This window comes from Homarus americanus, unplaced genomic scaffold, assembly GCF_018991925.1.
Source record: "Homarus americanus isolate GMGI-L3 unplaced genomic scaffold, GMGI_Hamer_2.0 scaffold51476, whole genome shotgun sequence".
Lineage (NCBI taxonomy): Eukaryota > Metazoa > Arthropoda > Malacostraca > Decapoda > Nephropidae > Homarus > Homarus americanus.
In genome coordinates, this window is record NW_024736148.1 from 7,404,154 (window position 1) to 7,432,059 (window position 27,906).

The 27,906-nt window shown below is 41.4% G+C and overlaps 1 protein-coding gene across 1 annotated transcript; it reads right to left on the bottom strand.

Moving 5' to 3' along the window:
* LOC121872090 (nephrin-like) lies at window positions 1-26,362 on the bottom strand. The gene is made up of 9 exons (XM_042374781.1): window positions 26,279-26,362; window positions 15,040-15,248; window positions 13,610-13,735; window positions 10,787-11,185; window positions 10,311-10,486; window positions 9,608-9,749; window positions 4,417-4,547; window positions 1,730-1,889; window positions 1-1,002 (listed from the first exon to the last, which is right to left on the bottom strand). Exons 2-9 carry the CDS (start codon window positions 15,083-15,085, stop codon window positions 698-700), a joined length of 1,485 nt encoding a protein of 494 aa, XP_042230715.1. The 5' UTR covers window positions 15,086-15,248; window positions 26,279-26,362; the 3' UTR covers window positions 1-697.
* Between the last annotated feature and the right edge of the window lie 1,544 nt (window positions 26,363-27,906).

The following is a 27,906-nucleotide window of genomic DNA, read 5'->3' on the forward strand; positions in this document are numbered from 1 at the left end:
TGATACCAGCGTGACACCCTGGTGCATCCCCTTACAGTTACATGGGCCAAAGTATTATTGTTGTACCTGATTGGGGATAACTAGCAGAAATCTAGTTATACCATGTTGAATAGTAAACCCATAAATATTGATATTGCCAATAATAACATTTGTTATGTGTGTTGTGAGTACATCATTCATATGTACTACCAACTGAGTCCTACCTATTATTGTTGTACCTGATTGGGGATAACTAGCAGAAATATAGTTATCCCATGTTGAGTAGTGAACCCATAAATATTGATATTACCAGTTATAACGTTTGTTATGTGGGTTGTGAGTACACCATTCATATGTACTACCAACTGAGTTCTAGTAAAAGTGCCATGTTGTTCGTTCCGAAATAACATGATGTTATAGATATGTTAATTTGGGATATTGTCAAGTGTGTCAAATAACCATTTGTATTGACAACGAAATAATATAATGATTGTTTAATGTTGTAACCAAGAATTGAAGATCTATTTTGCTACTTATAAAAATAAGACCTAAGGGTCCAGTCCTATCTGAGCGTGTAAAATAACCATCTTATTTGTCAAAGAAATAATATGACAGTTATTTGATGATATAGAAGGAAAAAGGAAACACCAAGCTTGTCCCCCTTACAAAGAAGGATACAGTACTCACTGTTTAAGTGTAGTTACCTGTAGTTTTATAATTACGCCTCACCTGCGGGTACAATATGGAACACACAAGGTTCCCGCTGTGATCCTATCTCATTAGCTGCCCAGCAGAGCAGTGTGCCGTAGTCCAGGGCGGTCATGGGCGTGTAGGTGATGACACTGTGGCTGCTGGACGAACTGAACCGCCCCTGTGGCACGTCAATGGTGTCCGCCGTGTTGTTGAACGTCCACTGGAAGGACTCCTGCAAGGGGTTGGCCTCCACGGAGCAGGTCACCTCGGCGTCCTCGTAGCGACCCACGGCGTAGGTGGTGACCTGCCCTGGCGAGCACACAGGGGCGTCTGGAGGCGACACAGAAGAAGGATGTGTTTATAAGGTTTCTATGAAACATAAGCTCACTTCATACACAGGGTTCCCAGTTAAGCAAAATACAGGGCAATACTGTGTATTAATTATGTGTTTATTGCAAGGGCTGTCACCTGCGTCCATTTGGGGGTGAAACAGGGTGCAATGTTACATAAACCGTTCACTCATCCTGAAAGTGACAACAACAATGGAACATGACGTATGACACGTTGCGTTTACAATGCTTTTCTTTGTTGCAGAAAAACTGCTAAATTGTGTAAATTGTTCATTTTATGTAGAAGTGATTTGTTTACAGGAATCATCTGACCGAGTAAAGATAAAAAAAAAATACGTGAGGTATTTTGTTTACAGAGATTCTCTACGGATAGGGAGATGTGTAAAGTTGTTAGACGTACAGAGGTCATCTAAACGCCGAGAACCAACATGCAGACACTCAGCCACGCACTCAACAGATCCAAGTCCACATCCTACACATGGACCACACACACTCAATCATGCAATCAACATTGTCTCTCTCAGTAACATAACCTGACGTTTAATTCATAGATAGTCGGTCGGCAGAGATTAAATTAAGTCTCTACCTCAGATATTCACACCGAACACTATCTGGCTCTGTTTTTGTCTGTCTGTCTGGCTGTCTATCTCTACCTTAGATATTCAGTCCTAACACACATTTCATCTCTCTCTCTCTCAGGTACTCACACTTCACGTCGAGTCTCAAAGAGTTAGAGGCGCCATCACCGACGGGGTTGTGAGCGAGGCAGGAGTAGCGACCCGCCTGTGCTCTCACCACCTGCTGTAGCACCAAGCTCTGGTTACTGACGATCACCCCAGCTGACACGTTGTGCACCAGCGCCACGTCCTGCAGGTGAGAACAATAGAGAACACGGTAGAACAGGGGAGATTTTGGGAGAACACAGTAGAACAGGAGCGATCTGGGGAGAACACGGTAGAATAAGGATGAACACAGGAGAACACATTGGAACAAGGTAGAACACGTTAGAACAGAACATGGAAGAACAAAACAGAACACGGGAGGACAGACTCAGAGGGTGGGGAACACATTAGAACACAACAAAACACAAGAGAACATACATGAACAAAACAAAACACAGGAGAACATACATGAACACGAGATAGAAAAAAGCACTAAAACACGGTAAGAAGAACACAAAAACACGGGAGAATACAGTCGAACATTAGATGAAGAACACACAAGTTACAGTAACACCGTCCATAACAAGAGTCGCCCCATGTATACCAGCATAGAGTATATAAGTCACTTACTCCAAGAAGAAAATGATCATTATCTTTCTTTGGTTGTATTTAGAGGTTACAGGTAAGAGATACAGCCTTTCTCTTGCTATATACAATATTCGTATATACAGTACAGGTACAGTATACTGTATATCTTCCTACGGCTGTATTTTGAGGTGAGACATACAGAAAGGTTGACTTACTGGCCACTTAGACTGAGCATGACTTAATGATCACTCAAAGAGCTAGACTTACAGGCCAGTCAGAGAGCTTGACTTACCGGCCACTCAGAGAGCTCCTGCGTGACAACCCACAGCGTCAACCAAGTGGCGTAAAGTCACGTATCCCAGACAAGGCGAGACAAGACATATATTATCTCCCTGTATTTTTGTCCGAGTATTTTTGTAACACGACGCAACAACCTGTCTGACTAGACCATGCGCTTTTTACCTCAGTGCAGACCAACACAAGTAGACCAGTGTTAGTTAGTCACCAATAACAAGAACTGTTAAAGCTTTATTTGTCATTGTGTTTTTTTTAATGAACTAATCGAAACTTAACCTGTCCTAGCTATCCACATGCAATAGTTCTCATTTGTTTAGTTTGGTTGGTTCGTGTTGCCTGATGAGCAATGAAAAGTTTTCTTGTTCAGTCTGAGGTATATAAACACAATATCTAAATCAGGAAGTTGCGGCTTTAGAAAGTTTCACTCGGTAGTGGATTCTTAAAGGCTCATACGGCAAGTTTAGTTAAATTATAAACAGTTCAAATATCAAGTCGAACAGAGACGTGACCGACCGCCTAAGTGGCTAACGAGCCGATCAGTGGCGAAGAGGATAAAAGTAAAAGTAAAGCAAGTCGACTTCCATGTACTGTACTGTATACAAATCTCTCGAGGAAATATTTACCACGACAGAAAGACCAATAAACTTACTTGGCTCAGAATTTTACAATTTACAATTCATACATTTGCATTATAAGAACGTGATTATAATAGAGTAATTCATCATATATGTTGGTATGAACTACGTATCTCGTTATTTATCTTAAAACATTATTACAAACTTCACAAACGCAATCAGGTTACAGAATGTCCTTAGATTAGTCTTTTGCATTAATGTAGCAAACTTCATACGATTTGAAAGTCTACAACGATATCTTGGTATATACTAACTTGACTCGCCTTTCTTTGACATCTTGATCATTACACTGTAGAGTAACATGCTATTCATCTCCTATAACATCATAACTTGTCAGCACGATCAGCCTCCATATCTGTAACCCCTTGTCAAGTCAGGAGAAAAGACTCTCATAACTGGGAACAGACGTTGTCCACTCCCAGCCCTAGGCAGAGTGAGGACGTGGCACGTTTTACAAGTGACAGTGTGCCCTGTTAGGAGTCACGTTTTCTGTCACACTGAAGGCAGTGGGGAGTTTGGATTTTCAAAGCTTCATAATATTTTAGCTATCTTTTATCACAGATGTGTGAGAGCACCTTAAAACACCTCACAGTATACTACAGAGAGATAAAGGGGTTGCAACATGGCGATGAATGACCCCTAGCAGTTTCCTTGCGGTATCCTTGGTTGAAGCCACTCACTGTTTACCATTGTATACCTACACTGTCTATATACAAAACCAGAGTAACTTTAAATGACGATTTTTACAAAATATCCACCTCAACAGATATTTTCCTTTTGTGTTATATCGTGCTGAAGGCGATATACAGCATGCAAGACTATAGCAACGTGTATACATCCAGATTCACAAAGGTTCGTAAGGTGGATATTTCTCGTAAGTGGAGGTGTAAGAATGCACAGGTGTGGACAAAAAGACTACGAAGGAAAATAAAATCGCAGACTTAATCGCCACTTCTATGCGACCTTGCCAAGTCTCTACCTACCCTTACCCTCCCATCCACCACCTTTATCAATCTCCATGCCGAATTCTTTTTGTACACAACTGTATATATATATATATGTATTGACTTAGAGTGAAACGTAAAAATGACGCTCACAAATAGCATCTGAATAATACTGAGAGTATACCTGAATTAGTTACGTTCACTTAGAGTCACTTAAGAGAGGAAGTTTAGGGACAGAATCGTACCAGAGAGAGAGAGAGATACTCACGTTGTGCCGCCAAGAGACCCGCGTCACAGGTGGGTTTGCTTCAATATAACACTCAAAGTACACGTCGTCTCCCTCCTTGATGTTGGTGGAGTCCAGTGACGCTCCGTAGCTGCACCTCGCTGTCGGCACGTCTGTGTGAGAGCGGGGGGAGTGTGAGAGTGTGTGTGAGAGCGGGGAGAGTGTGAGAGTGTGTGTGAGAGCAGGGAGAGTGTGAGAGTGTGTGTGAGAGGGGGGTACGGGAAAGGAAAGAGGGAAAGGGACCAGAAAGGGACAGGGGAGAAAGGAATAGGTGAGAGGTGGAAGGTGAGTGTTTGAAAGGTAGCACTGGGACCAGGTAGTACTGAGACCAGGTAGTACTGGGACCTTGTAGTACTGGGACCAGTTAGAACTGGGACCAGGTAGCACTGGGACCAGTTAGTACTGGGACCAGGTAGCACTGGGACTAGGTAGTACTGGGACCATGTAGTACTGGGACCAGTTAGTACTGGGACCAGGTAGCAGACCAGGGAGTACTGGGACCAGTTAGTACTGGGACCAGGTAGCACTGGGACCAGGTAGTACTGGGACCAGGTAGTATTGGGGCCAGGCAGTTCTGGGGCCATGTAGTACTGGGACCAGGTAGTACTATGGCCAGTAGGGTGTGTCATAGGAGGGAAGATCAGCTAAAACTAATGGCCCATCACTTTTTTGGTAGATGTTAGTGTATATTAACAGAAAATAATTTCAGTTTCAATATTTTGCAACCTTTTGCTAGGTAAATTTTAGCGTGAAATTTATCGAAAATCTAACGTACAGCTGCATTAGTGCATTACAATTAAATAGTGAACATTGCTTTCTGACTTCGTTCTTTAACAACCAATAACAATATTTTCTGTTTCGAATTCTGATGCATTTATAAGTTGATATGTTGCGATGGCTGCTTGTGTCAGGACGGAACCAAAATCCAGCCATCTCAGTCACTATCTTGGGTCTGGGAGAGAGCTCCTGAAGTCGGAGTTGCCTACATTGAGAGATGCTTTGAGATATGGTGTTTTAATCAGGCAAATCAGTGAAAAGAACCAAAGAACTTACACAAACAAAGACGTTGCCAGTGATATGACCAAAGCTGTCTTGGCACAGTACACTCTGGCTAACGCTCAGTTCAAGCCTCCAGTCATAACAAGTCAGAAGATTAGTGAGAGACTGCTAGCCAGTTGGGAAAAGGCAAGAGATATCTCTCTCTCTTGGGAGGAAAAACTTGCAGTTAGGACCTTTTGCCAAAGCAACTGGACCAGTTGTGACTAATGCACAGAATGTAATTGTTCTCTATACAGTTTGGATGCGATCGTGACTGTAAATCCGGGCCCATCTCCTGTATTTTGCAAGCGTGGAGCACAGATTCCTGTGATCAGGCAGCATTTGTCCGCTGAAGAGCTGGCGTGCCAGGCTCTCATGATTTCTAGCCAAGATATTCCGGAGGCCAAGAGACAGGAGGCTGCCACAGAGACAGAAGAGGAGAAGAGTTGCCGAGGAAAAGAGACTTGAGAAGGCCCAGGGTGAGGTAAAAAAGGCCGATGATTGAAGTCAAGCTGATTCAGAGTTTAATGACTTCCCCATGGCTGATCCCAGTGCTGACCAGGAGAATGGTGACTTTGTCCCTAACCGAGAAAATAATGATCCTAAACCTTCCAGGCATAAGATTCGAAATAGGAAAGATATCCCGAGCATAGCTCTGGCCAGCATGCGACACCACACTGGTCTCAGAGAAACTGCAGAGATAACAACAGCTGCCTGGGTTGACGGTGGTTTGATAACACCTGATGATGTTCACCTGGTGATAGATCATAACAAAGTAAGGAGAGCTCAGGAGAAACTTGTCAGTAACCTAGAAGAGGAGTTTGATAAGGGGATAAGAGAAAATGGAATCAATTGTTTGTTCTTTGATGGGAGAAGGGATGACACTAAAGTGTTCATGAAAGTTGGAGATTCTGACAAGTTGTTCCCTGCCATGGTGAAGGAGGAACACTACTCCTGCTGCAGTGAACCAGGAGGGAAGTATTTGTGGCATTTCACTCCAGAGAAAGATGACATCAGGAAACCAGCTGAGATAGTGGCAGATAACATTGTGAACTGGCTCAGAGAGAGGAACGTAGACCAGACCCTGCAGGCCATTGGAGGGGACAGCACCAACACGAACACAGGGTGGCAAGGGGGGGTCATACAGTGGATAGAGCGGAAGATTGGGAGGAAGCTGGTCTGGATTGTTTGTGACCTCCACACCAACGAGTTGCCACTCAGACATCTGATCCAGGAGCTGGATGGCAAGACTCTTTCAAACAACAGATGGTCTGGTCCTCTTGGCAAGATGCTGGACTCTGCCACTGAGTTAGAAATAAATCCGAGCTTTGAAAAAATCACAGTTGGCCCTCCACTCGTTGAGCTTGCACATACTGTCATTGACGACCTGAGTACTTACCAGTACTATGGTTACATGATTTGCAGTGCCATCAAAACTGGGGTCATGCCTGATAGACTTGCTTACCTGCAGATAGGTCCAGTCTCACAAACCCTAGAATGTGAGACTGAAGTCAATCTAGGTGCCAAGACCCTCACTGATCTCATAGATCTGGATAACATCCAGGCTGGCAGTGAGCCCCCTCTTACCTGCAGCCTCACCAATGTTCAAGTCAGAGCTTTCCTGGACAACCCCATGCATGTCCCTGCCTGGCCCTCGCACACCCAGAGTATAGAGCGTTGTGTACAGCAAGTGAGTGAGGCCAGCAGTCACGTGTACAGCCAGGAGAGGAGGGAAGGCTACATCCGAGCTCAGGTGGTCAGCAGGGAGGTGATGAGTAGAAACAGAAGCAAGAAAGACATGTTCTCTATGGTGTGCAGCAACACCGGGTCGTAGTAGTAAAACCGGTTTTTGTATTTGATGATTTTGTTTTCTAAAGGAATATTAAATTTAATAAATGTGTCAAGATCATTCGTTTCACTATTCTGGATCATTTTCATCCTAATAAATTAACCTGATACATTTTACTTTACTTTAAATAAGCTATTTAGTGGTGTTGGTAAGGGGTAGAATACTGAATTTTCTTAAGATTTCAGGATTAGGTACCTAGCAAAAAAATAAAAACTTTTCAAATCTGAAGATATCACATGATTCTGCACATAGAACTACATCATTAATACCATGGGCCGATTTTTCAAACTCAAAAAAAAAAAAAATCGCCTCCGTATGACACACCCTAATGGCCAGGTAGTACTGGGACCAGGTAGCACTGGGGCCAGGTAGTACTGGGACCAGGTAGTACTGGGACCAGGTAGTACTGGGACCAGGTAGTACTGGGACCAGGTAGTACTGGGACCAGGTAGTACTGGGGTCAGGTAGTACTGGGACCAGGTAGTACTGGGGCCAGGTAGTACTGGGACCAGGTAGCACTGGGGCCAGGTAGTACTGGGACCAGGTAGCACTGGGGCCAGGTAGTACTGGGACCAGGTAGTACTGGGACCAGGTAGTACTGGGACCAGGTAGCACTGGGGCCAGGTAGTACTGGGACCAGGTAGTACTGGGGTCAGGTAGTACTGGGACCAGGTAGTACTGGGACCAGGTAGTACTATGGACAGGTAGTACTGGGGCCAGGTAGTACTAGGGCATGTTGGGATTGACGTCTGTATTACCATAAGTTCTCTGATTCTGGAGCATAAATTCACTTGTAGATCTGAACTATACAATATTCTTATCTATTACAACATATCTACACAATTATATAGGCATACCTTCCCTTATTATTCAGGCCTATATCTATATAAGTGAATAAATCTGTAATTGCAATATCGTTTATAACAAAGTATAAAGAGCATATGTTAATAGTCTCTTTATTAGTAATATAATACTTAAAATCGTAAATAATCCAATAACTGAGTGGCAATGGGGAAATAATACAAACGAGGAGTATAATCAATAATAATAGCGGCCTCTCCTGACTACACTGATGGATGTTTAATTCTTGATCAACCTTGTTTAGACGTAATTATTTATTTCCCTACGGTGGTTTGTTACGGTGAGGGCTGTTGTGTAGTTAGCCAATTTGTAGGTGTGACTAACGAGAATAATTCGACAATCAGGTTAAGGAATTAAGCTCAGGTATATACCATGGGAAGGTTAATTAATTCACCTGTGTATATTCAGTATTCAATATGTCTGTCTGGCTCTCTCTCTCTCTCTCTCTCTCTCTCTCTCTCATTGTCTCCCTGTCTTTCTCCGCTGCCCACTCCCATTTCTCCGATTATCTCTCTCACTCACTCTCTATCTCCCACCCCCCTCTCCTTCTTCCACTTACCTTTCTCTCACCCCTTCCTCTCCCACTCTCTTTCTCTTTCCCTCTCCAATGTTCCCTTTCCTCCTCCACTTTCCCCCATCCTCTCCCTTTCTCCTCCCATTCTCCTTCTCTCCCCCACTCAACCATTCGAACTCATACTCTCTCCACCTTCTCTCCCACTCTCTACTTCCCCCCCCACTCTCTCCCAGTGTCCCTCTCTCTCACACTCTGCCACTCCGCCACTTTCCCTCTCTCTCCCTCTCACACACATTTAATCAAGCAGGCCTCATTAAGACACAGGGCTAGACTCGGGGACAAGATATATGCAACTGGAATTACACGATCCGCTGAACCTGCGTGCAATAATGTGATAATATAGGTGAGGGAGGTGAGGGAGGTGAGGGAGGGATGACCAGGCCAGTGTGAAGTGGGAAGAGGAGGATGGAGGATGTGAGGAGGTGTGGGATGTGGTGGATGGGGAGGGAGGTGAGGAGGTAAGGGAGGGTAGGTTGGAGGGAGGGTTTTGACGAGAGAAGGTAAGGTAGAAAGGGAGGGACGGTGTGTTGTGAGGAGGTGAGGGAGGGAGAAAAAGGAAGGAGGGAAGGTGGACTGAGGGTACGCACAGTGAACTAGCGCAAAACACACAGTTCACGGTGGGTACACACAGAGTATGGTGAAGGGAACACATAGCCCACGATGAGAGGTATACACAGTGTACGGGGTGTTTCTCTCTCTCTCAAAAAAAAACCTTTACCTAGGGGCCCGATGAATTTCAAAATGAACACCGTGGCGCCTGTTGTCTCGGTAGGGTTGTCAAAATCCTTCGTCTGTTGTGTCATATTGTCTCACATATAATCATAGAGATACTTTTTGAAGCGAATACATACAGTGAACGGAGAGGGGCCAGGAGTCCTCTAGGGTGACGGGAGGGTCTCGGCTCTCAGCTATGCACCGGAGGCTCGAACCATTGTCCTCAGGTCGTGGGGTAAAGATTAGCCTGTTGGTAGTCACGTTCCCGTGCGCCGAATTCTGCCGGGACAAATATGACGGGTGAGAAAGGTGTGCGACGGGTGAGAAAGGCTGTGTGAAGGGTGAGGAAGGTGTGTGATGGATGATGGCCATCACTACTGATATGAGTGTAGAGAGACAGAGACTGTGGAGATAAATATTAAGAGATAAGATGAGACACAAATGGATACAATCTCAAAAACCGAAAGTGGAGATTCTAGCCTGGATCCCACGAAACAGGGAAGAATCTCTCTCTCTCACTTAATATCTTTATCTTGAATGAATGTCTCTCTATCTCAATGTCTCTTTCTCTTTCACTCAATCCCTCTCATGCAATATGTTGATCTCAATCTTTATCTCTCACTCAATATCTTTATCTCACTCTTTCTCTCTCTCACTCAGTCTCCATTTTCCTCACTCTTTCTCTCTCGACCGTTTCAATATCTGTTTTCCGTCTTTTTGTCTCTCCCTCTCTCTCTTTCAATCTTTCTCTCTCTCTTTTCCTATATCATTTCTCTCTCTCAATCTCGCTCTCTCTCTTTTCCTATATCCTTTCTCTCTTTCATTTTCTCTTTTCCTCACCTCTTTAGCGTCGACGGAGGCCTTGGTAGTTTGGAGTAGTCTTTCATATCCTCCCCACCAAGACACTCTGGGAGGAGGTTGAGCCCCCACCACCACACACTCCACCTTGTACTGCAAACCCGCCATTAGGGGAGATTTTGATTCCGGGGGGAGGATTTCCACACTCAAGGGGGGCACTATGGGAGGTAAGGGGGAAGAGGGAGTAACGACGGGGGAGGTAGAGATTGAGTGGGAATGGTTTGATAGTAGTAAGAGAACCTTTTGCTTAATTAGTATTACTATAGAATAAATATAAGTAAACATATAACATTTTAATGCGTTTAAAATCTTTAAGAAATAAATTGTAAATTAAATTTTCAATAAACCCGAAATACAGTAAATTAGGTCACCTTCACACTAAATTAACAACTATGTTCTTGACAACAACTGGAGATGCATGGACGGTAAGGGTGAAGTATGAAGATTATGAGACTCTGAATTCATTTCCACGATGACCATGAGGGTGGTGGGCTTGGTAATATTATTATTTGAAGCTTCACACGTAAGTTGCAGGTTTAAGTGGCTGCGACTGAGAGGTCCTAGAGTGAGCGTATTGTACGGCTCCCCTCCAAAGGCTGGCTTTGGCGTCGGGCGCCCCGGCATGAGCGTATTATAGAGGTTCCCTTCAAAGGCAGGTCTTGGTGTCGGGGGCCCAAGAGTGAGCATATTAAAAGGATCTCCTCCGTAGGCTGGTTGTAGTGTCAGGGGCCCCGGACCGAGTGTTGTCGCCTCCAATTCATCTAAAGTTTTTATTGAGTTTTCCGAAACCTCCGACTCCATGAAGCTGTCAAGGAGGTATTTGCCTTCGAACCAGACCACCGAAGGACGCGGGTTTCCTGTAGTCAGATGAAAACAAAGACAGTTACGTAAGTAGAGGAGTAGAGATAGCTTTAGCCAGAACCATGCATAAACCGACCTGACGTGACCCCAGTTTGCGTAGAACGTCGAAATTGACTTCTGACTCTTGACCTGTCCTGTCCAAATTTATTCCATATAATTGTAAGTTAAGTTTCGACTCCAATGTCAAAAAGTTTCATTGAAATCGGTTCACACACACACACACACACACACACACACACACACACACACACACACACACACACGCTCACCTATGCCTCCCTTACCTGGTCTTCCTCCCCACACAACATAAACACCTAGAAAAAGTGCAAAAGAGGGCATGCAAGATTATTCTCTCCCCTTCCTACTCCACATATCAAGAAGCGCTCAACACACTAACCCTCTCGGCTCTCACTGACCATCACCACGACCTCATCTGCAAATTTGGTGAGAAGCTTCTGCACCATCCTCGACACCGGCTCCTACTACCACCTGAGATCCCTCGCCAGAGAATTGCTGTTCCAGACCACAACCGCATCCAACCCATAAGAGCACAAACTGATCGCTATAAGAACAGCCCAGTCCCAACCATTGCAAAAATTATCAATAACTTGTAATCAACCAGTGTATTCACTCCCAGTCAATCTTACTTTTTGCACTGTCACTATGTTGAAATGCCCTGTAGTTTGAGCTTCTCCCCACCTAGTTATTATATATCATATTTGTATCACTTATGTTACTTGTATATTATTTGTAAATCAAGAGACCCATTTCCCAATTATGTAACTGTATATTTTCAGCCTTCCGGCTGCCATGCTCTTTCAATAAACCGTTAATTATTATTATTATTAATATTATTTATTATTACACACACACACACAAACACACGGACAGAACGACGTACAATACAATACATACTGTACATGGGAGGATAATAATAATAATAATAATAAAAACCCTTAGTATACCTTAAGTAAAGCTGTCAATACTCTTCCCGACTCCCACGTAGAAAAATGCACCAGAGAAAATTAATAAGGGAGGGCGGTGAAGGAAGTTGATAGATAGAACACGGCGGCACTTAGACGAAACTGAGTGAGAGGTTGATGGATTGAGGGAGTGATAAATGAGGTGTGAGACGTAAAATGCAGAAAACAAAATTATTACCACAATATCAATTAGCTGATACCTAATTCTTATTCACTTCTCTATCTATCTATCTATCTATCTATCTATCTATCTATCTATCTATCTATCTAGCTATCCACTTTTCTCTTATGATACCTAACCTAACTACTGACAACCATAAAGAAAATTGAGGTGTGATATTCTAAAACTCTAAAAGTACTGTACCTTGCAAGTTTTGGATACAAGTCGAAATGGGTTAGCATTATTCTCGTATACCGGGCAATGTGTTGAGGTTGTCAGCTTCCATAATTCCAGAATGATTAACCAAAATTGATCTTATTCACCCAAGGATGGATAGTCTGCACCAGTTAATTGAAATGGAAATGGCTACTTAGCCGGAAATTCCCGGCTGGGCAGACTGGAGGCTACGTAGCCGGGATATTAAGTTAGGCTGAAAAAGTCATGTATTGTGATATATGAGGATCATTAGGTTTGGTTCCTTAGAATCTTTTTTTGGGTTATATTAGGATTTGTAAATATTGATTCCTCCACAATTTTTGAGACGTTTTTGAGAAAAGGAAGAAGTTTTCATCTGTTGAAAAGTTTCCTAATGTGCTCGCTATCCCGCACACCTCTTCTGAAGCATTACCTGGTGACTTTAAAGATTTTAGTGATATGTTAGGATGACATTTAGTTCTTCTTATGTAGAATTTAAGCATAAAAATAGTTGAAAACATTGCCCCTTTTCATATGTTGGCAGTCCTGGAGCAAGGCCCATGGTTTGAGCGATCTAGAATATGCACTACACCAACAGTGTTATTGCCTACAGTCGTGATTCCCCGTAGGGGTACCCTACACTTCACAATCTACACTTCACAATTTTGAATAGGGAAAATGTGATGTAGTCGTAGTTAGGATCAGGCTAGGATGCAGGCACATCTGACAGTGATGCTGAACCCATACAGGAACACCCAGCATGTAAACTTTGTGATAAACCTTTAAAACAAACTCTTCAACATTATATGAAATGTGACTCAGATGATTCACACCTCCAGGTCTATTATACCAACAGTTACGTAACTACTAACATGATGCTAATGAGTGTGACCATTTTGATTATCTCCTCCTGTGTATGAACCTCTGTCCGGGTAACTGTGTATAACGACAACAAAACTGTACTTTAATCTTGTCAATAAAGTTGTTAAATTAAACTTAGCTTCCACTCCTTGTTAACTTCTACCTGTGACTGTCTCTCACTCCCCGCTGGTGTCTTCGTGTGTCTGTCAGTGTCTACGTACCTCCATAAGCAACACAGGTGAGCTTGGGTGTGTCGCCCTCCAGGTAAGGACCCACCACACTGCTCGACCTGCTGCGGGGGGCGGTCTTGTGTCCTCCCATCACCACACTCACGCGCTTCGGGGGTACTGTAGGGGGAGGGGTAGTTGTGGTTAGTAGTGGTGGTGATAGAGATGGTGGTAGTACTGATGATAGTGGTGGAGGTGGTGTGAGTGGGGGGGTAAATGGTAATGATGATGGTGGTGGTAGTGAACATAGTGATGGAACTGGTGATAGTGGTAGTGCTGGTGATGCTGGTAATGGTGGTGGTGGTGGTAGTAATGATAGTGGTGAGGGGCTTAGGAGTGGATGTTAGTGGTGGTAGTAGTGATTACTGAGAGAGACTGAATACCAATGTGCTAGAACAGAAGAAAACAACATAACTGGGGTTGAAATCCTGTAATATAAATCACCAATAACTAAACTAAACTACAATTATCCATATAAAAAAGTTAACAAGACATATTCAGACGTACATATTGAGTTAGAATTTGAAGATAAGTAAAAAAAAACACAAACAAAAACTTACGGTTATAATTGGTATAAATGACACGAAGGAAATTATTCACTAAAAACGAGAGAAAATATATAAGACATTACGTAAGACTTTTCATAAATAACTTTGGTGAGATTCATAACAAAGTGATAAGAACAAACAAACATACAAACAAACAATGAAATAAACAAATAAACAAACTTGAAAATGTGTTCTTGAATTTCCTTCTTGTTTTGTGTGCGTGGGAGGAGGGTGAGGAGGGGGAGGTGGGGGGGATTGAGGAGAGGTGAGGGAGAGAATTGTTTGTCTTGCAAGAGGAAATGAACGCGTGTAGCTGCTGTTGGAGTTCACTTCCAACACGCGAGGGAGAAAAACTGATTTCTGCTAGTCTCAAGAGTCTGGCCCCACACACACACGCACACGCACACGAACACACACACACACGTTGAATATCAATTAATATTCTTCAACCAATGAAAACCTTGCAAATCTTATTAAATTGAAGCCTATTAGTAGCAGCATCACTCTTATACTGAATACAACCAATCAACATCAGTCTCTCTATGAAGAGAGAGAGAGAGATAATTAAATAGATAGATGAATTTTTATAAAAAGCACACACAAACTTCTCTCTCTCCCCCCCTCTCTCTCTCTCTCTCTCTCCCTGTCTCTCGCTCTCCAGCTCTCAAACTCTGGGAATGAAAGCACCTCGCCACACTTTCTTCAACGCTTTCTAAGAGTGAAAGTTTTCCCACCAAAGTAAGATACAGGTCGTTGAAGCTGCGTTTTTCCCCCCTGAAGACGACAACTTTCACTTTTCTGTATTAACATTGAGGTGTGTGTGTGTATGTGTGTGTGCGAGAGAGAGAGAGAGAGAGAGAGAGAGAGTCAACTCACCAACAACAGTGAGGTTGACTCTGGTAGTCTTGGTAGGGTGGTACATGAAGTCAACTCGGCAGGTGTAGAGGCCCTGGTCAGCCCTGGTGAGGGAGGACACCTGAAGCACCGCTGGGGACGAGGTCAGCTGCAGTACCGCCCTCCTGCCCAGCTGCTGCTCTTCTGACCAATGCCTCTCCTTCCCACGACCCAGCCACCGCTCGTCCAACCTGCCAACATAAGATTAAGGTTGTCAGAAGGACTGTTTATTTCTACCACCATTCGTCTAATCTGTAAACAAAGAGTTAGTGGTGTCAGGCTTGATTTTTATTCCTATCATCGCTTATTAAACCTGCCAACACAAGGTTAATGGTGTCGGATCTCTGACAACGCTCGTCCAACCTGTCAACACAAGAATTATGGTGTCAGAATTCTCCAGCTTGGTAACACAGAGTTCATGGTGTCAGAAATGGTGTCAGAGTCAGATTTTGTCTCCCTGGCTCTGATAGCAATAATACAGGTATCCTCCTACATTAATTTACTGTTGTCAGACGGCTCTCTCTTCTTCCTGCAACTCGGCCAACGGTTGTCCAGCCTGCCACCACAGTTAGCAGTTATTATTTTTGGCACCACCAGCTGCTCTCCCTGCCACCAACAGCTACACCTCCCTGCCACCAACAGCTACACCTCCCTGCTACCAACAGCTACACCTCCCTGCCACCAACAGCTACTCACATAACAGCTACACCTCTACTATCAACATTCACCTCCTGTACCAACAGCTACACCTCCCTGCTACCCAACATTATCCATCCTGTGTAACACCTCCCTACCAACAACCACCTCTGCATGGCCTCACACCTCCCTGCCAACAAGCTACCTCCTGCTGTATTTCACCTCCCTGCCAACATAGCTACCTCCCTGCACATGCAAGCTACATCATACACCAACAGCTACACCTCCCTGCTACCAACAGCTACACCTCCCTGCTACCAACAGCTACACCTCCCTGCCACATACAGCTACACCTCCCTGCCACATACAGCTACACCTCCCTGCTACCAACAATTACCCTTCCTGTCTACAGTTGCCCCCTGCCATAAAAAATTACCTTCCTTGCCAACAACTTCCCTCCCTACCAACAACTAACTTTCCTGCCAACAAAGGCCATCCCTGTCGACGTAAGATCATAAACATCAATATAATAACTAACGTGTAAAGTTGTACGACAAGAGTGAGCCTTAAGTTTGGTCTCCTTATTGAGAGAGATACATCGCTGGTCACTCGTTATGACTGATGTTGTCCTGTGAATCTCTTGACAGCTGCCAGAGGGTCGAGAGGACGGGTGTGGGGAGGAGGGGAAAGTGTGAATGGGGAGTAGGTAGGTGTGGGAAGGAGGAGGGAGGGAGGGTTGGGGAATGGGTACGTTTGGATGGGGGAGTAGGAAGTGGAAGGGTGGCGAGTGAGTGAGCTCAGGGAGGAGGAAGGTGGGGAGTATGTGGATGTAGGGGAGAAGGAAGGGGGAGGTGGGAGATGGTGTGTAGGGAGGAGGTGGGGAGATGGGAAGAAAAATAAGGAATGGAGGTGGGTGTGGAGAGCGTTGTGTGAGGAGAAGGAAAAAAGTGGGGTGGGGAGTGGGTGGAGATGTAGAGGGGAAGTGGGGAGAGGAAGAGGAGGGAGAAGGGAAGTTAGGGAACGGATGGATGTGGGGAAGAAGTGGAGGGAGGAGGAAGAGTGGGGATGAGTGTGGAGAGAGGGTGAGGGAAGCAATAAATGGATCACAAAAATAAATAATTGGAAATTATGGGTGAGGATGGGAAGACTGGAGGAGGAGAGTAAGTGGTGTTTAGAGAGCTCAATGCCGCATCATCAAAAACAAATAATTTTTCTTATTTTAAGTTCTAATTAATCTTCACTCTAGCTTAACTTTTACACGTCTCTTACATGACTTGGTCCACTACTACTACTACTACTACTACTACTACTACTACTACTACTACTACTACTACTACTATTACTACTACTACTACTACTACAAATAATAATAATAAATTCTCACTTCCTTCTTGTCAACTCCGTCGTGCAAATATTATTAAAGTTACGAATTTGTCCTCGGAAAAAATAATAAAAAATTTTGCCTGTATTTTCCTGCTTCTCTTTCAACCTGTTTAGGATAGGAAATAATGAAAACAAAATGACTCTTTTATGAAATGTTTTACTTGCAATATGGGAAAAAAATCATAGTGTCCAATAAACAAAATGGAAATTAGCGAGATGCCTCATTTCCCTTGACTCTCCAAGGACATAGATGTACCTTTACAGACTGTCTCTCTTTCCAATAATATTAACAATATTTTTCACTCTTGAGATATAAACAAAGCAGAAAAAAAATCAAGTCTAACAATATAATATTTAGTGCATGTCATCGTAAAATTGTTGAATATCACTCTCTATTTTCCTAATTTTTGAGGAGCTTCCAACAAGGTAATTTTAATGAAAGTAGATATAGCATTATTGAATGTCACTTTGTCCTGATTAACAATAGGTCTCACTCTTGTCCTATGAAAGGTGATATTTAGTTTGCACCATTTTCCCTGTTTTTCCTGGACACCATGTAAAACGAAGCCTCGGGGACCCTCACTTTGTCTTGGAAAAACAACAATAAATTTTCAACATTTTTCCTGTTTTTCCTTGCGCATGACGTGGTGATGGTGGTAGAGGATAGTGGTGGTGGTGGTGATGGGTAACGGTGGTGAAGGGCGATGGTGGTGGAAAATGGTGGCGATGATGGTGGTGGTGGAGGGTGATAGTGGTGGTGAAGGACTATGGTGGTGGAATATGGTGGTGATGATGGTGGTGGTGGTGGTTGTGGAGGGTGATAGAGGTCGTGGAGGATGGTGACGATGATAGCGGTGGTGATGGAGGGTGTTGGTCGTAGAAGGTGGTGGAGGGTGATAGTGGTGATAGTGATGGAGGGTGGTGGAGAAAATGGTAAGTGGAGCAGCCGGAATTTGACGTGAGGAGATCCACACGGAAAATTGGTTGGAACGAAAGTGGGTGAGTGAGTGGGGATGCTGTAGTGAGGAATGTAATTGAGAAGAGTGTGTGTATGAGAGAGTACACACACACACACACACACACACACACACAAAACAACAACAACAACAGTAGCTCAGCAGTATAAAACGTCTCAACAGTCATGAAGAGAAGTGCATTCAGAGCTGTAGTATGAAGGCAATCAGCTGCTGTGATAATGATGGGTAACTCGTGGGTTAACCAAGGAACGAACCAAGAGCCAGAGTCACAGTATCTCGCTGGGCTGTACGTATGTGTGTCCTAAGTAACGTATGCCATTGTCAAGCTAACACGGACGCTTCTCCCAATCGCTGTTATTCATTAATTTTTATAACTGTGATAGATGTGTTCTTACAGCTGCGATAGATGTGTTCTTACAGCTGCGATAGATGTGTTCTTACAGCTGCGATAGATGTGTTCTTACAGCTGCGATAGATGTGTTCTTACAGCTGCGATAGATGTGTTCTTACAGCTGTGATAGATGTGTTCTTACAGCTGCGATAGATGTGTTCTTACAGCTGTGATAGATGTGTTCTTACAGCTGCGATAGATGTGTTCTTACAGCTGCGATAGATGTGTTCTTACAGCTGTGATAGATGTGTTCTTACAGCTGTGATAGATGTGTTCTTACAGCTGCGATAGATGTGTTCTTACAGCTGCGATAGATGTTCTCTTCTATGCTGCTCCCCTTCCAAAACAAAGCCTCACTTTATCTGGTTTACCGCTGTCGCTTCACACAAACCAGCATCACCCATCAATATCACCCGGCGTCATGGTATCCACTCATTCACGCACACTGCTGCCTTCTGGATATCCCCCCTCCCCCTCCTTCCATCTTCCCTCACTACTAGCTTGTCCTTCACCCCATCCTTCCACCTCGCTTGTCTACACTTCTCCTTCCTGTCATCCACCTCTTAATTATCCATTCCTCTTTTTCAAATTTCCACTTCCCATTCTCACAATCTGGGTACAACACCCGGCAAAAACAACATCCATCAGTTAAATCAAAACAGGCGGAAATTAAATGGAAATAAAATGGTACAAGCTGTAGACCAAATCACAGTACTCTAACTTGTTTTGCTACGATAAGTCATTTGTAATATAATTAATGAGGACACTTATAACACTAATATGCTCTCGTGTAAAGTAATACAAACTGAATAACTTGACACAAACAGTACTGGTGGACGTTGCATTTTAGGTTGAGAGTTGAAGCGAGTGATTAAATGTTTTTCGTTTCCTGTAGTCAGGTAATTGAACTTTAATCTCTCTCTCTCTCTCTCTCTCTCTCTCTCTCTCTCTCTCTCTCTCTCTCTCTCTCTCTCTCTCTCTCTCTCTCTCTCTCTCTCTCTTTTCACTCCCCTATCTCTTTCTCCTGTCTCCTGTCTATCCTAGCTTCTTTGTCTCTCTCCTCTCTCTCTCTCTCTCTCTCTCTCTCCGCCTTCTCTCTCCCTCTCTCATTCCTCTCTCCCTATCTTCTCTCTCTCTCTCTCTCTCTCTCTCTCTCTCTCTCTCTCTCCTGTCTCCCTGTCTATCTAGCTACTTTTATTTTGTCTCTCTGTCACTCTCTCTCTCTTTATCTCCCCCTTCTCTCTCCCTCTCTCATTCCTCTCTCTCAATATCTTCCCCTTCTCTCTCTCTCTCTCTCTCTCTCTCTCACTCTACATTCACTAACTCAATAATACATCAAAGGCTTGGACGTCGTGGCCTTCAACGTTCTAAAGTGACCAAGTTACGCTCATTGCCTCGTGTGTGTGTGTGTGTGTGTGTGTGTGTGTGTGTGTGTGTGTGTGTGTGTGTGTGTTTTACTCATTAAAACTCTTTTTTTCCCCATTCTTTTATTCTTCTCTCTTTTTCTTCGACGCTCATTTTATCTCTCTTCTATATTTCTCCTTTTCTCTTTCATTTGACACACATTTCCCTTTTCTCTGTCTCTCTTCTATTTTTCCCTATTTCTCATTGTATCCTCGTTCTTTCCTCGCCCTTGTCTAAATATTTTTCCTTCGCCTTCTCTGTCTCTTGTATTCTATATCGTATTATTTTTCTTTCTTTCTCTCTTTCTTCCTTCTCTCCTCCCGCTTCTCTATCTCTTTCTCATCCTTCCCTCTTTCTCTCCTCTCTCTCTCTCTCTCCCTCTCTTCTCTCTCTTATTTCTCTATTTACATTGCGTCGTGAAATTACCTCATTTTCGTACCAATTTTTTAACAAATCAAGAAAAATATGAAAGAAGATAATACCTTAATTTGCTTTTTTTCACCGTAATATATTATGTGAGAGAGAGAGAGAGAGAGACGCATATCACCAGTGTCAATAATGTCAAGGAAGAGACATCGCCTCGGGAATTTCGATACGGGACGCCGTGTTGTTATGTCAAAACACAACACAGTGTTGATATTAATACCTGTCTGCGTATGTTGTTCAAATTATTGGTGTTTAAGGTACACAGAGAGAGAGAGAGAGAGAGAGAGAGAGTCCCATGTTTTCCACCTTCCACACCACACGGGGGTAAAAGGACCCAATAAAACTCAAGTTGCTCCAGGAGAGACGAATTTTGGGTCGTCATTTCCTAGAGAATTCGTATCTCTCCGCCTCACTAATTAGACCAGCTTCAGTAATTTGGTCGAGTCTGGTGGAACTTGGGCAAGGCTGGTAGAATTTAGTGAAGTTTGGCAGTATTTTCGCGAACATGGGTGCTCCCAGATGAGTTTGAATGGCTTTGCTTGATTTGGGTTGAATTTGGTCGATATTGGTCAGGTCTGGTCAATGATTGCCAAGTTTGGTCGAATTTGTTAGAACATGGACGAATCTGCTCGAGTCAGGTTATGTCTGGTCGAATAAGGCCTAGTTGATTTTGATCTAGAGTAAATTCTAGTCGAATATGGTTGCATCTGGTCGATTCCAGTCAAAATAAGCCGTGTATGGGCGAATCTAGAGAAAAACTGAGTCAGATCGAATCTGGTAAGTCTGGTCGAGTCTAGAAGAGTCTGAATTCCCTTTAAATAGGTCACATCCCTCTTATAGCCTACGATGTGTTCCTTAACCCTTTAATAAGTGAATTAGCCACACACACACACACGCACACACACACACAGACACACACACACACACACACACACACACACGCACACACACACACACACACACACACACACACACATACATACATACATACATACATAGGTTGTAAAATATAACACCTAAGAACAAATGTCATCAAGAGAAATGGTGCGCCGCCATTTTTAAATCCCTGGCCGAGGTAATGTAAACAAACACCCTTGTTCAGGTGTTGGTATTGGTATTATATTTTTATATTTTTGAAGGTGATACAAATTGGGAGTTCAGGAATTGTTGCCTCTTTGTGCCTGGTGTAAGATGAAGCATATCTTGAGAGATATATATTGTTTTTCTGAAGCTTCTATATTCATTCTTATCTCTGTAACATTTGGCTTTGTTTGATCTAAGTATTAATTTTGACCTTTTCATACCGTATTGTGTGTTTGTGGCTACGATAGGCTGAAGAGGACCATGTACCTGTGTGTGTGTGTGTGTGTGTGTGTGTGTGTGTGTGTGTGTGTGTGTGTGTGTGTGTGTGTGTGTGAGTGACAATACTACAGGAGGTCTCTTCCCACACCTATTTCCACAATAGGTATACAACATCTCATTTGCATTCTGTGGTCCTGCCAACTACACAAAGTTTACAAATAAAATATATATCATTTGTCACATTACAACTGAAGCGTCACGTTTGCTTTACATTTAGTTTTGCAGTTATTGTACGTAATAATTCACTTCACAATAATTACATGATATAGATCAGTATATTTTTCATTAGCGTCACGTGAACAAACTCTCCAAATATATGTTTCGTTGTTTCCATTACAACTTAAGTTGGATATTGCATTCCATTTATGAAAAAAGTTGAGCGGAAAAAAATAATTACGAAAAAAGTTGGAGAAAGTATTAATATTATTGCGTGAATTATACAATTAAACTCTCCTAAAACACGTGTCAATATTTACATATTAGTTCAGATGGGATGTAACCTGGTTTTAGTATTTATCTATATGAATATTTTCCTTCCGTAGTAAAAACATAAGAAATATATCCAACCTACTTTATAACACCTTCTTCAGTACCTCATGTAACCTGACCCGACCTGGATTGATCTAACCTGTTCTAATCTAATCTGTATGAACCTGACCTAAACCTAACCTAACCTAAACCAATCTGACTTAACATAATCTGAGTTATACTATACGAACCTAGTCTAATCTAAAACAATCTGACTTAATCTAACCTAGACTGCCTTGACCTAACCTAACCTAACCATATATTAAACACCTCAAAAACACAAATCAACGACAGAAACACTAGTGTCCTCTTCAACTCTTCGAGGATAGAGGTTTACAGTGCTGAGTTATAATGGGGAAAAAACCGAAGCTGCCTTTGATTAATATACCATAAGAAAAAACAAAATGTTTCTCTGGGCTTAATTTCTCAAAACATCATAAAATAAACATTCCCCATAAATAAAATGTAAGAACGTAGAGATAAAATTTAAGCCCAAACATTAAAAAATACAATCCCCCCAAAATGATGTCAAAATTACTCTGTGACTATACCTGTACTCTGAGACAATATTGCCATTGAGAATATTTGTGAATTCAGAACTCAATCAAATGTAGAATTTTGATCATAGGTTTGCTGTTACACTGACCCATTTTTTTTCATTAATAAAGTTTTTTTTATAATTATTTTGTGGCAAATATTAAATCCACCTGTAAAGTTCCACCTATATCGGGTTACCAGTTTTAGCTTCGGTAGTGTTGAATATTTTCTGAGTTGACGTGTGATTTCTGCCTCTATAATGACGTGTGACCTGTGATGTTTGCCTCTGTGTGTTAACCTATAACCTGTGAAATTTGCTTCCCCGTGTTGACCTGTGACCTATGATCTGTTTTATCAGGGGTTTAAGGGGTTATAGTTATCAGGAGAGAGAGAGAGAGAGAGAGAGAGAGAGCACAATCACTGGGTAATCTGGCGCAGCAATATCCTACGGGACAGACTAGATAGATATTTACCAAAAATCGACAAACAAGCTCCCATTGGTGAATCATGTAAACAGACTGTGCAGGTATACAAACAATTGCAAACAGTAAGTCGATGCAACAAGAGCGGTGCGGAGGGTTTGTTTACACTGAGGTCCTGCCATCCCTGTGATGACCAATGAAACAATCATAGACTACGGTATGTCATCAGGGAGGACACAGCACGTAACGTAGCAAGACCTTGTTATTCCAGGTACCGGGAAGCTGGAATCTTCATCTGTGATATTTTATATTTTAATCCTCAAACTAAAGAAAGATGTTTGCTACAATCCCGGATCATGTTCATTGCCTTAAAACAAGAAAAAGAAAAAAAAAAGAAAAAAAAAGACGATTCAGAAGTAATGGACTCGGAGGAAAGTTTCCAACCTTGCTAAAACCGAGTGCTCCCCAGTGCATCAAAGAAACCGAGACCCCTGCTGGACAGAAGTGAGGATAGACTCCCCAAAAAATTAAGTGAGTTCTGTCTTTGCGTCCCTCAGGCCGGAGCTTTGAAGTGCAATGCCCTTGTATTCTCGTTCCCTCTCTAATTGGACCTGATCCATGGGATAATTCTTCTTTAAGAATCTAAGGTTTATTCAAAGGTTTTTCTGTGTCTACAGGGTACTATTTATAGCTTTATTTACTGAGAGAGATTGTTATCGTTGTTTAAAAAAAGTCTGTCCGTTGAATAATGTTACTATCTCTTATATATATATATATATATATATATATATATATATATATATATATATATATATATATATATATATATATATATATATATATACATATATATACGCAAGAACTCTTACACCGTGAACTGTTAAGGTCGAGGAAAGTTCAGGTACTTTCACTAGGCTCAAGTTTTAATGTTTGAAGCTTTTAGAGAAAATTAAAAGCGAGAGAAAGTTTTTATTCATGAGGGTAAAAGTTGGTGAGACTTGTTAAAATGATATGGAGATTATTATTATATGTTGGAGAGAGAGAGAGAGAAAGAGAGAGAAATATATACAAAATAACTGATAGATATACTACAACGAAGAGCAATAAAAACATAAATAAATGGTTTTAAGAAAATAATCTCCATCATCTAAAAAAATTAGATAATCTTTTTATAAATTTTTTTTAATATGGACAGTAAATCTTAACACTCCGTAAAATATCAAACATCAACTATTACAGCAAACTTAGGCGACTCTTGTGTAAAATTCTGCAGGTGATGTCACAGGTGATGTCATTAATTACATCCTTGAAGCAACAACGTCATTTTTACCACCAGCATCTCCCATAAAACGACTAAAATAAAGTTATAAATTGGTAATAAAATATATTTAATTAATTATTTTCACTTGATAACTGAAAATTTCTTCCATTCACAACATTAATTGTCAATACTGTTGTGATCAGTTGTGTCACAGGAACATAGTTATTCTATATACAGTACATGGTCTTAATGTGTGTGTGTGTGTGTGTGTGTGTGTGTGTGTGTGTGTGTGTGTGTGTGTTATAAACCCTTTAACGACGAAAGGATTAACCATCGTTTTCAAAGGCCTAAATCACCATTCTCAACGGATTAAACCATCGCTTTCTAATTATTAAAACATTGTTCTTAAGTATCTAAACCATCTTTCTCAAAAAACAAACCACCATTCTCAAAGGGCAAATTAATAACTTAAAGGGTTAAACCATCGCTATCAAATAATTTGTACATAATCCTCTAAGGGTATTAATCCTCCTCAAAGGATTAACCATCCTCCTTAAAGGTTTAAAACATCCTCATCAAACGGTTAAAACATCCTCATCAAAGGGTTAAAACATCGTGCTCAAAAGGTTAAAACATCCTCATCAAAGGGTTAAAACATCGTGCTCAAAAGGTTAAAACATTCAAACGGTTAAAACATCCTCCTCAAAGGGTTAAAACATCGTGCTCAAAAGGTTAAAACATCCTCATCAAAGGGTTAAAACATTGTCAAAGTATCTAAACCATCTTTCTCAAAAAACAAACCACCATTCTCAAAGGGCAAATTAATAACTTAAAGGGTTAAACCATCGCTATCAAATAATTTGTACATAATCCTCTAAGGGTATTAATCCTCCTCAAAGGTTAAAACATCTTAAAACACCCTTCTTAAGGGCTAAAACATCCTCCTTAAAGGTTTAAAACATCCTCATCAAACGGTTAAAACATCCTCATCAAAGGGTTAAAACATCGTGCTCAAAAGGTTAAAACATCCTCATCAAAGGGTTAAAACATCGTGCTCAAAAGGTTAAAACATCCTCATCAAACGGTTAAAACATCCTCCTCAAAGGGTTAAAACATCGTGCTCAAAAGGTTAAAACATCCTCATCAAAGGGTTAAAACATCGTGCTCAAAAGGTTAAAACATCCTCCTCAAAGGGTTAAAACATCGTACTCAGAGAATTAATGCCCCGGGGTCATCTGACAAATGAGTCTTGGTGAAGGAATAACGCCATCATGTTGAAAAAGACCAAAACATAAGAGGGAAGGAAACTTAGCTGTGTTGAGGAGGTGGATGAAGACATTTGTAGGCTGAGGTATGTAAAGGATGTCTCCCTGGGGCTGTTGTGAACGTATTTGTAAATTAAGAAAGAAAGTAAAAATAAAAATAATAACATTAGTAACACTGGTAATAATAGTAAGGATGATGATAAAATAATAATAACAATCAAAATATTAATAAAAAACATTACTAAAAATAATACCAATAAAAATAACAACCAAAAAATAACAACATTCCAATAATAACACTAATATAATAATTCACCTCAAGTGTAAACAATGAGGTAACACGGGACACCTTTAAGACGTACCCAAGTCTGATGATTTATAACACCTTAGCTCACAGGTACGAGACACCTTAGCGAGTCTCCGTACACTAGCGGAGATTAATGTGTAATCTATATCCCACAGAACAACGGAGGGTAATAATGCAAGGGAGGTTTTTTTTGAGTAAGGATGAAGTGTAATCTTGAGAGAGAGAGAGAGAATTCAAACGATTATTAGAAAAATTATTCTCTCTCTCTCTCTCTCTCTCTTTCCATGCCTCATATTCAGATAGCCAGGTGAAGGAGACTCACCTGTAGATGGGCGTGGTGAGGTGGTCTCTAAACCACAGCAGGAGGAGGATGTCGTCGTCTGGGGGATGGGACACTTCACAGAGGTACAGCAGTGTCTACACTGCCCACTCGTTAATGGGTTGTCACTGCCACCCCATGAGGTACTTTAAAGAGGATAGACAGTGTCGTTAATGGGTTGTCACTGCCACCCCATGAGGTACTTTAAAGAGGATAGACAGTGTCGTTAATGGGTTGTCACTGCCACCCCATGAGGTACTTTAAAGAGGATAGACAGTGTCGTTAATGGGTTGTCACTGCCACCCCATGAGGTACCCCATGAGGTATTTTAAAGAGGATAGACAGTGTCGTTAATGGGTTGTCACTGCCACCCCATGAGGTACTTTAAAGAGGATAGACAGTGTCGTTAATGGGTTGTCACTGTCACCCTGTATACAACTGTAATATGGACACTGTCGTTCTTGTCTTACTGGCCAAATAAATGAGGTAAAACTTGATTATCTTAAAAGAAAATTAGTATAAATTAAATTATTCCGTATATATTCCACTAAAGTTTAATAAAAACTAAATAAATTCAATAATTATCTTCGCTAAACTAATGAAAATAAAGTAAACGTAAAATAAATGTGAAATTTCGAAATTTACCTTCAACACCTTAAAACTTGAGACTTACCCTATTGTCTGAGAATTCCCTTGAAATTGAAAATAATTTTAAAATTTGAATAATTACTTGAAATCTTCTAATTGTCTTAAAAATAAAACATTAACGGAAACTTTAACATTTCTTTAAAACTTAAAAATTACCACGAAACAGAAATTACCTTAAAATTTAAAATTTACACTGAAACTTAAAAATTACAATAAACCTTGAAAAAATTACCATACAATTTTAAAAACATTACCATAAAACTTCAAATATCCTTTAAACTTAAAAAAATCCCTTAAAACGTAAAAAAATAACCCAAAAACATTTACCCTAAACTAAAAATTACAAAATAAAGTTCAGAATCAACCCAGCAAAGTTCACGAAAAAATAAATAAAAAAATAAATAAAATTGAGCTTGACTGAAACTGCATAATTACTCTGGAGTGTAACAGGTGATTCAACCACCCATCTGTTCGGGCTTAACGACCCAATTAAACACCAATAACAGCACGACAGCTTCCCATTAGCGCTCGTGGCCAATAATATATGCGGTACATAACGGTAAAAACTGCCTAATTCAACCTATCCACACTGGCATGTATACAGGAATGGTAGTTACGTGTGGGATACTTAAATGCAATGGTTATTAGGACTACCTGTATGTATACATGTGTACGGTAATGGTAATATGTAATACTTAAGGCTAATGGTTATTTAGACGTAATATATATACATGAATACATTAATGGGCGTCAAGTTCATTGTTGATTATTGTCACGATGCTGAACTATGTATACAACGTTACAGTAATGATAGCTAATGCTGTCTCATAAACGATGCTTAAACACCCTGGTCTTTAAACCACCCGAAGACAACAAAAAACAACAACAATAGTAATAACCATCAATTTCATTTAATTTTCTCTCTTATGAATACATTACGACTCTTCAAGAATCATAAGTTTTCACGAGAGCCTTAAAATTCC